This window comes from Saccostrea cucullata, unplaced genomic scaffold, assembly GCF_032062105.1.
Source record: "Saccostrea cucullata isolate Sc308-1 unplaced genomic scaffold, CSIRO_AGI_Scuc_v1 ctg17846, whole genome shotgun sequence".
Taxonomy (NCBI): Eukaryota; Metazoa; Mollusca; class Bivalvia; order Ostreida; family Ostreidae; genus Saccostrea; species Saccostrea cuccullata.
Genome location: NW_026929888.1, coordinates 206 through 10828, shown reverse-complemented (window position 1 = coordinate 10828; position 10623 = coordinate 206). Strand labels below are relative to the sequence as shown.

General features: G+C 34.1%; 2 protein-coding genes across 2 annotated transcripts; both read right to left on the bottom strand.

Annotated features, from left to right (window-relative positions):
• Positions 1–9: 9 nt before the first annotated feature.
• On the bottom strand, positions 10–3887 carry LOC134282429 (uncharacterized; the record flags this gene model as incomplete). Its single annotated transcript, XM_062764841.1, has 3 exons — positions 3711–3887; positions 3443–3499; positions 10–483 (listed from the first exon to the last, which is right to left on the bottom strand). Coding segments are annotated over exons 1-3 (664 nt in total), but the record flags the coding sequence as incomplete, so codon positions are not given.
• Positions 3888–5092: 1205 nt separating this feature from the next.
• LOC134282430 (uncharacterized methyltransferase YdaC-like) lies at positions 5093–9283 on the bottom strand. The gene is made up of 4 exons (XM_062764842.1): positions 9249–9283; positions 6708–6785; positions 6475–6613; positions 5093–6132 (listed from the first exon to the last, which is right to left on the bottom strand). The coding sequence occupies exons 2-4, from the start codon at positions 6780–6782 to the stop codon at positions 5708–5710; spliced, it is 639 nt and encodes a 212-aa protein (XP_062620826.1). The 5' UTR covers positions 6783–6785; positions 9249–9283; the 3' UTR covers positions 5093–5707.
• Between the last annotated feature and the right edge of the window lie 1340 nt (positions 9284–10623).

Sequence of the window (10623 nt, the reverse complement as noted above, 5' to 3'; positions counted from 1 at the left end):
ACAACCAACCATCAAATTCTTTACAAATTGCATAGGAAAAAGTCGCAGTTTTGTGAACATGAAGATCATGGGAGTCATTCAGCAGGAACACAACAAATGCATAGGGATTATCACTTTTCATCAAGTATTCTCTGAACTGTTTTAACACTGGGGACTTGTCTTTCCTTTCTTGCCACATTTCCTGAAGGTGATCTGAGCAGGCCTTCATTTGCTGTCTCTTGGCCTCATCCCCACTCTTCATGGCAGACATCGCCCACCCCACTTTCACTTTGGGGTTAGCTTTCTTAAATGCATCTGCATCAAAGTTGGCACCATCTGCACACATGGTTTTGGACTTTTGGGAGTTTGGGTCTTTGTTGTTTATTCCAAAATTACACCCATGACCATTTTCATCAGTATTGTTTGACTTGTCAGAGAAGCATGCAGGAACTGTGTGGAAACATTGTCTTTGTTGTGAAAAACTTTCCGTGTGATTGTTTTCACCTAAAAAGAAAGATAAGAATTCAAGAAATTTTGAAATCAAGCAATGAAATATGATTTATTTTATATTTTTAATTTGCAATAAATCAACTATATCTACTTAAGGTCAAGATCTAGTAAATGAAAGGTGCCTACAGATTAATCAAACTTGAGAAATAAATTCCTTTATTGATGCTTTACAACTTTAGCTTGGTCAAATAATGTGTTTCGGGGCATAATTTGTAGGTTAACAAGATGAGAAACTGTATTTTAAACTGTCATTTTCAATGAAAATTTAAGAAAGCAGCCATGAATATGGTAGTTTGTTTCATATTCGACAAAGGAAATGTATCCAGAATGCCTACAGACTCTCAGAAAACCGTAATTAGTAGGTTCATAGCCTCTTCTTTAAATCAATATCAAATTTAATATAGGTATCCGGTTTACTTTTCATATGATTTCAAATTGAATGTCATGAAAATACTCTATTTTCTACATAATTCTGCTAAAGCCGTAAAGTACGGGAAAAAGAAAGTTGAAATTGATTGTGACGTCATAATGGATCTAGCACCAAAAAATTAGTCTAAAGTTATTTACTAGATCTTGACCTTAATAGCTAGCACAGCGAGACACTTTCGCACTGGCTTTTGTTTGGTAATGCAACTTACATACATTGTCAGAGTCTAGAGGTACCATATGTCACATATTGTACAGTTGTTGACTGCATGGGGTAGAGGGAAACAGTCGATCTGTTGGACCGAGTGCAAGCTGTTGCCCAAGGCCGTAGGCCAGGGGAAACAGTTTGCACTCTGGTCCAGCAGGTCAACTGTTTACCGAGACTCCTTTCAACAACTGTTTAGTTATACTCCTTTACAGATTGCAGGGGTCTAGAATTACGCTTTCCCGTTGCCCAGGGTGAGTAAAAATTTGTACGGGAAAGTACGATCGTGGGTCATGCTCACCCGCTCGGGAAAGTAAAAATAAATGACAGTAGACACTTATGTTGTTGAAAGTTGTTCTTTTCAGGAGTTTTGATTAAAAATTTATTGATTTTAATTTATTTACTTAGCTAGTGAGTTGTGTGAAGCGCTATGAAGGGTTTCCCGTCAAATAAAATGTACATTATCACTACCGGAAATACTTGTTTGCTGTATAAATAAAAAACCGAATACAGTACTCTTTCAATTTCCCGGAATTGATACGAACGTGATTTGAGGGTTATAACTCTTAAAATTTAAATGATTAATGTTAGAATTAACGAAATAAATGTTATAATCCACTGATCAATAATTTTGACTTTAAAAATACAATTAAATATAGCATACAGTGTATTAATATGTCTATATCCAAAATACAATGCAATATAGCATATTAATATTTGTAGTATATCAGAGACATAAATAGCATAAATATTTTAATTGGGGGAAAAATATTCACATGTTCAAACCATGGGAAAAATGTTAGCCTGTATTTGGATATATATCCTGGCGTTACCGGTTTTCGATAGTGTAAAACTTTAGTTAAAAATTTAATATAGGCATCTATGTTTTTCTCAACTCAATTATTTATGTATTATTTGTCAACAGTAAATAAATATATTCAGACATTTATTTGTTTTTGAAATCAAGAATTTCGGTACTGTTTCAACTTTCTTTGGATCTGCCATTATCCGAGTTGTTTTTGAATGATGTCACCTATTTTCGATAGCAAGTATGGCGCACAGTTATTGTCATCAAAATATCGAATTATATTATTTTGTGTGGGTTTTTGTTTTCTTGTATTTGTTTTTTGTCATTTTTTCTTGTATTGGATTTATTGGTCCTATTTTCAACTATAATCTTAAGAACAAATAAAATATAATTAATTTTAACATTATATTTTTTTTATTTTTTGGTTGAAATTTTATAAAACTGAAATTTCAAGCCAGGACCTATTGTCTGCTAGAAAAGCATTATCCACAGCCTTTGGCCTTTAATTATTCTTGTTATTTCCCCTTTTGATGGAAAATATCTACAAAAAAAAGAACAATAAATCAACAGAAACAAAACTTAAAACATTAAAAGATGTCAAAATTTAAAATAAAATACCTGTGACAGGCCTCCATACTTTATTTTTTTAAGCGGTAGTTTGCCCAAAGTGAGGCTTATCTATTTTTAAGCCATAACACAGAGCTTTTAAACAGACGATAACATTTAAACATCAATTGTTGTTTTCAGGCTTAGGAGATAGGGTCTTAAAATGAATTTTTTGGCATTATGAGAAAAGGACGTGATTTGAATAGTTAAAAAAGAAAAATAAAATCTTACCTCTCTAAATGGCATAATTTTCGATCTTTTTAGTTCTATTACACTTTTTACATCTGGTGGTAATTTTGGGATAAGAGTTCCAAAAAATTACGAAAGTTTTTCTGATTTATTGTTAAAAACATTAGCCTATCGAAATTAGGATACTATCGAAAATAGGTTACGTCACATATAATAAACATAAATGTCAATAAAATATTAAAACTTGATTGTTTCGTGTTTTTGCTGGGCAAGTGAATTTTTTAGGCGGGCAAGTGAAATTTATTGTATCACTTGCCCTTGGGCAAGTGAGTTATACAAAAAATTCTAGACCCCTGGATTGTAAAGATAACTCAGTTTAGCGCCATTTGACGTCAGCCGGCAACAGAGTCAGTCTTTTTTTTACAGTCAATTTTAACACTTCTTGGACCAACAGTTAGGGAAGACAGTCAAACTGTTGGACTTTTTAAAGTAAGAAATCATATAGGGACTGATTAGAAGGGCTATAACAAGTCATCATTTGGGTTGAAGAGATGTCTAAATACAGTTTATAAATGAAAAGCTATCTGTGTTTGCCCTAACGGTTGCACAGTCGACATATTAGTTTGAAAACAGAATATTCAAGGATATAATGGGGGAGAAGACCCCCCTTTTATACTATATACCTGATGCTCAGATTGTCTTTTTTTAACAAAGCATACCTCTCTTTCCAGGTCCAATTATCTTTATGAATTTCTGACCATCCTCCACGGAAATTACTGCAATATTAGACAGTTGTTCAGCTGTCAGAAGGTTACAATATAAAATACAATCATTGTAAAAGGACACCGGTCTGTGAAATAATTAATTTTGATTTTTGACAGTTATCTATTTTATGAGATAAAAGGGCAATGTACTCTGTTTACAAACGCTCTTCTGTGTAAGAAGTTAAAAAAAATTAAAACAAGTCAAAAAAAATTTGCACCGTACCTTTCAGTAATGAATCTACCACATCAAGCTCGGTACCACACACCTGCACCGATTTGTTGGAAGTTTTAGTGATGCACAACCTAGAAATACATTTTCTCATCAAGGTGGATATCAAAATAACCAATACAATCATTACATGTGCATAATCGGATTTATCCCGAAGACGTTGCACGCGTTTGAATATTCCGGGTTATAAAAGAGAAAACCCAAATCGATATTGTCAGGGTATGGAGGACTGTTCTTGTTATAAATTTTTAATGTATAAAAGCTTACTAAATTTTATGAAAATTAAGAGTAAAAATCCTTGATGGGAGAGGGAGAATAGGAGAACAGTTATTTTTTTTAGTGTCAAGTTGTTTGTGTGTGTGTGTGTGTGTGGGGGGGGGGGGGGGGGTGTTACATTTTTTTTTTACTTTTATAAGCTCATCTGAGCTATTAAAAAGCTCAGGTGAGCTTTTCCGACATGTCAATATGTCTAGCTGCAGAACTGTAGCTCTCCGGAAAAAAAATCGGAGAGCTACAGTTCTGCAGGTCTGTCAATATTTTTTTCGGAGAGCTACTGTTCTGCAGCTACAATATGTCAGTCTGTAAACTTTTCACATTTTTACCTTCTTTTCAAGAACCCAAGCCTAACGTTAGGCATGTTCAGTGTTTAGATTATGGTCCCAGGGGGCAGGAAACGGAGGGCAGAACCACAGTAGGGACTACACAGGGGGATCTTTTTAAAACCCGTTCAATCAAGATCGAAGAACAACAAATATTAAGATGGAAGCATCCTCTTGAAATATAATATAGATTCATTCAAATTATGTTCCATGTATTTAGGGTGGAACCAAAAAATTTACAGAATCAAAATTTTACATCCGAATACACGTATATCATACTGTTCAAAACCTGTTGTGAGCGTTGTGTCCCATGGGCCTCCTGTCTTTCTTTCAGTTCAGAGATGCAATGGACAGATTGCTTGGTTTGTCCCTGATATCTGGCTCCGTGACGTTTGGAATTTACTACACAGTATGGGTTATCATTCTGGTAAGGTATTTCAGATGTGATTTTTTTTTTACGTTTTAAGATTTAAAAAGCATGGAGTGCGCTGGTACTTGTTTTGTGCATTATATATTTTATCAATACTGATAAAATGTTTTTTAGTCGAAAAAGATAATATAAAAATCTCTTTGGAGACTATCTCTTAAGAATTCGAGTTCTCTCTGTGTGTGGAGGTATATACGACATTCTTATTTCCATGGTATCTTTCCAGTCGTTTGTAGAAAAGGACAGCTTCCTACAGAATTTTTTCCCGCCAAAAGTATTTGCAGTGGCCATTCCTCTCTTGGTTGGAGTTATCGGTCTGATCGTGATAGGTAATTAAAATAAAACTCAGACAGATAAAACAAATATATTGATAAGAAATATCCAGAAAATTATACATGTATCTGTCAATTTTTACTTTGAAATTAATAATATTATTTTTTTTTTTTTGCACCATTAATATTCATCATATGATTGGTCACTTACCAACTTTATTTTTAGGTTTATTCGCCAGTGTAACGATGTTACAGAAATCACGTGCAAGAAAACTCAAAAGATCATGACCAAGTTTCATTTTCCACCTGGCCAACATGATAAAACATGATCAGCTCTGCTCCGTTGTCGAACAGATGCAAAATGAGGAACTTTTCCCCGTGCTTTCAGACGATCACACATGTATTCATATAGAACTCATACATACTGATTCTGTAGATCTCATACAAAATAAACGAAGTTTTTTGTATTGTTTTTTTAAATAATAAACTATGTACACTATTTAAAAAATTCATATCAAAATACTGTAAGAATCATTCAGTCTTGTTATGTTAATCAATCACAAATATGAAGAAAAAAATAAATTCAACTTGGCATCTCCCGGATATTGATGGGGAATTGATCTTATGACATGGACTCACAGCTGGGAATTGATCTTATGACATGGACTCACAGCTGCCATTATGCTTAAAAAATCATTTTCGAGCAAAAATTGCACTAAATGGATGACCCTTTGCACTTTTCAGTTTCTTGAAATCTATATTCTGAAATCCAGCTTTCTTTAAAGAGTCCATGTATCTATGTGGGTCTGTGTTTCCGTATTTCAAGACTCCCGCTTCTTCCGCTACTTTTAGACCCTGTTCGTTCAATACAGCTACCATGTTTGCATTTTGTTTCATTACTCTATGCAATTCTCGAGCACACGCAACCTGATCATCCCAAAAATAGTAACAGTTACAGTGAAACACGTGATCAAACATGTCGGATTCGAAAGGCAGTTTTGCGACATTTGCCATTATTAGTTCAACTTTCCCCGAGTTTATCTCAGTCTGGAGTAAACGTCCCGCCTTCTTTAACATTGCTTGGGAGATGTCAACTCCATAGACCTTGCCCTTTCCATCTGTAAAGATAAAACACAATATATACATGTACTTTAAAAAGTATAATACGGGGGTATTTAAATAAATATAACTAGTTCTTACTGAACTTGTAGGATAGTGTCATGCTGTAAATTTCGAATTTACCAGATGGCAGTAAATACAAAATTTACAAGTTGTCATGTTGTAAATTTCGTATTTACTGCCACCCAGTAAATTCAAAATTTACAATATGACAGTATAGAAATAAAGAAAGAGTTTTAAATTTTAAATGTACCCTGCAATTGTTAATCTCTCCGAGTTTCTCTTTTTGATGAATTCACATTTACAACAATAATCTTATCATTTATAATTTAATTAATAACCTTTTATTTTAGTATGTGCCTCTTCAAGTCCAAACCCCGGACCAAATCCCACTTCTAGAACAATATCATCTTTAGAAATGTTGCACACGTTGACAGCGTTTTTCTCCAAGTATTTATTTTTTTCTTCAAAAACGTATTTCTGAAAATGAATAAATCATTTGCTGAAACGTCATAATAATTATTTAAATATTAGATGTATGATACAAGTCTGATCAAGAACTTGGGAAGCTTACACTGACGAACCAGCCTGCCGGTCCACTTTTTGGGTGCCTCAGATTTCTTGCTATAGCTTCTTTAAATATTCTCATCACCTAAAATGTAAGCAGAGAGCATATCGTTGAAAATGTCGAATGTGAAATGTTTATTCTCAGTCTCTTTGTTACAGTCCGAAATTCTGATAGTCGGTGTACAAAGACTCAGAATTTCGGAGCGTATTAAAGATCTGGGATTTTAATCAGATTGTGTTCATTCTTACATATTATGATAAAGAAATTTCGGACGATTTTCTCCCTAGTTTGGACTTTCAATAGGGCGTGGCATTCTCGGCGCTACGTAATGGCGAATACTAGTAGATTCTCATTGGTTAAGAAATTAATAACATCAGGAACTTAAAATTGTTGACAACAATAAGACGACTTATGGCCCCACTCTATGCCGTGAGAGAACTTTTAATTGGCTATTTACTACACCAGTTGACATTCTGCCGCATTTCTATCATATGTATATTTCAACAGTGAAGGAAAGCGGTGTAAATTTCAGAAGCTAATTAGGTAACGTCGAGAATGCCACGCCTTACTGAAAGTCCAAACTAAGCGTGTAATGGTCCTATTTCCTGGTAAGATTACAAGTTTCAAAGAGGTATGCATATAAAGATAAATGTACCAGATGAACAATCGCAATTTATCTGCAACTTAAAATTATTGTTTCATTTGAGACATGTAGTATCGTAAAGGGTGGGCAGAGAATCTGTCCCAATTTTATTTTTGAAACAGTCCTTTAAAAAGGCTGCCCCCTCCCCGCGAGGGCGCCTTTTTTAAAATTAAAAAATAATTGTGAAAGGAACTTGGACACCCCACCCCCACCCCCGAAATAGGATTTTTTTAGTTTTGGACAATTTTCACACAAGTGTATTACGGAAGCTAAGTTCAAGATCCGCGCCAATACCCCTTTAAAAAAGAATTAAGGGTTCAAATTTCCCTTACAAATTACATAGTATCAATTAATTTATAAACCTCTTCATTTTCTTATCCCGAGGCCAGGACTTTCCCGATGCAAAACCCGAGGCAACACCATTGACTTAGGGAACTAAAATCATCATAACTCCGTAACTCCTTTATCATTTTCGTCTGCTTATTACACAAAAGTAATATCTATATAATGATCTACATACGAATTAGACAAAAAGGGGGTTATAAAAGTCCATTTAAAGAATTCCCAGGAAAACATCTAACGATCTAATTTTAAAGAAGAAAAGTCGGTGTAAAATAATTATGAACGGGGAAATAGTGCCGTTCTCGGGAAATTGGTATCTTGCTCACTATTTTAACTACCGTATTTATTATACATGTACATCTAAAGTATATCATTGAGGGAGTAAGCAAGATTCCAGTTCCCCAAGGCCAGGACTATTTCCCGAGGCGAAGCTAACTCCCGCAATAATAGACTTTTAAACTGTTTATTATACCGATACAAACGTAAACTTTAGAGGATTCAGATAGCGTGATTTCAAAGCAGGGATTAGCTCACTGAACTAACGCACGGGGATTAGTCGATCCACATAATTATCATACCAATGCATAAGTAAAATTTTGAGGATTACGGATAACCGGGGTTACTGCACTGTAGCTTTCGAAGCAGGGATAAGCTCACTTGACTAACGCACAGGGATTGGGCCTCGAGAAATAGTCTTGGTCGAGGAGAATTGGAATCTTGCTAACTCCCTCAATGATATACTTTTTAACTGTTTTATCTGATTATACCCATACAAAAGTAAAAAAAAAAATATATATATATATATATATATATATATATATATATATATATATATATATATATATATATATATATATATATATATATATATATATATATATATATATATATATATAGGATTACGATTGACGGGGAATTAGCTTCCTGACTGACAACCAGGGATTAGTCCATTAACATATTAGACTGATACAAAAGTAAAATCTAGAGGATAACGGATAACCGGGGAATTAGCTTCCGAAGCAGGGACTGCCTCGTTTGACTAACGCATGGGAATTAGTCCATTCACAGAGATTTCTAAGGAATTATTCACATTTTACTGCCTAACGTTCATATAGGACAAAAACAGTATAATCACATCTAATGATCAAATGTTATTTAGGGAAAATCAGTAGAGGTAGAGGTTTAATAATATATAGATATTTGGAACGTCTGTTATAGTTATAAATTGCACGCATGGGCTCTTGTATATCTTAAATACCAACAACAATATTTTAAATAATATTAAATCACCTAGAACTGAACATAAAAGTTAGTAGATTGTATGTATCAAATTCGATGATTGTATTTTTAAAGAAAAATACAAGGATCAATTTCTAGAACTTTTTTGGAGAGAGACCTGTATATTTTATGAAGTTCAACTACAGGCCTAGTGGACTCACTGATAAAAATATATACATTTATATAACCGCAGTATTGCTAAACTTATATAAAAAGTTTATTGCACTGAAAGTGAATATAAAGTGGTTTTAAAGAAACTGGATTAAACATAGACTGTACTTAACTTTTCCATGTTAAATGGGAGGGTGCCTTTGGCTTTCCGGTACCCGTAGTATTTCGTCACTATGATGTTTTAAACTGTCCAGATGGACTATAGTAAAATACGATCTATCACAACTATAAACAGGTTGAATTGGTGTTGACCACAAATTTGCACAATCTTTTCTCTCTCTCTCCTCTTTTATAACTTGTCAAACATTTTTTAATGTAAGTCTGTTGTTGTTCCCCCCTCCCCCCTCCAAAACCATATACTAAGTAAAAGATTCAAAGTTTTTATGCCCCCGTAAACGAAGTTTCGGGGGTATATAGTTTTTGTCTGTCCGTCTGTCTGTCTCTCTGACAGTCTCTGTCTCTCTCTGTTTGTCTGTTTGTCCGCAAAAACTTTAACCCTGTCCATAACTTTTGTTTCAGTGGAGCTATGACTTTCATATTTCACATGTGTATTCCTTGTGACAAGACCTTTCTTTGGGTACCACCAAATTTGACCCTTTGACCTTGACCTTGGAGTTTAACCCACTTTAATACAAAAATTCCAAACTTTTGCTTTGGCCATATTTTTTGAACAGTAGATACCAGGACATTTATACTTAAGATATGTATTCTTTGTGGAAAGACCCTTCATTAGATACCAAGAACCTTGACCTTTTGACTTTGACCTTGGAGATTTCTGTACTTATAAAAATAACTTTAACCTTGCCTATAACTTTCGAACGGTAAGCACTAGGGCTTTCATACTTCACATATGTAATTCTTGTGAAAAGACACACTCTATTTGATATCAGAAACCTTGACCCTTTGACCTTGGAGTTTGACCTACCCTAAAAAACAACCTTGCCCATGTACTTCACATATTTAATCCTTGTGACAAGACCTTTCATTTGACATCAAGAACCTTGTCCCTTTGACCTTGACCTTGGAGTTTAACCCACTTTTACACAAAAATTCCAAACTTTTACTTTGGCCCTAATTTTTAAACGGTAGATACTAAGAATTTCATGCTTCAGATATAATTTTTTTTTTGGCAAGACCTTTCAGTTGAAACCAACAATTTTGACCTTTTGACCTTGACCTTTGAGGTTACTGTACTTACGAAAAAACTCTAACCTTGGTCATTACTTATGATCAGTAATGGCTAGGGCTTTCATACTTCAAATATGTAATCCTTGTGAGAAGACCTTTCATTGGATATCAACAACTTTGACCCTTTGACCTTGACCTTGGAGTTTGATCCACTTTTTACAAACTTTAAACTTGGCCATAATTTTTGAACAGTAGGGATTAGAGCTTTCATATTTCACATATGAAATCTTTGTGACAAGACATTTTGTGGTAGTTGTACTTTTTATATTTTTAGGATGTGTATTTTAAATTGTACACATC

What these genes read in the sequence shown, in the direction of transcription:
- LOC134282430 (XM_062764842.1), bottom strand. Translation starts at nt 6,782, where the DNA reads ATGAGAATATTTAAAGAAGCTATAGCAAGAAATCTGAGGCACCCAAAA. An exon ending in CGGCAGGCTGGTTCGTCAGT is followed by an intron (nt 6,614 to 6,707) that starts GTAAGCTTCCCA and finishes ATTCATTTTCAG; the next exon opens with AAATACGTTTTTGAAGAAAA. An exon ending in GGCACATACTAAAATAAAAG is followed by an intron (nt 6,133 to 6,474) that starts GTTATTAATTAA and finishes TTATCTTTACAG; the next exon opens with ATGGAAAGGGCAAGGTCTAT.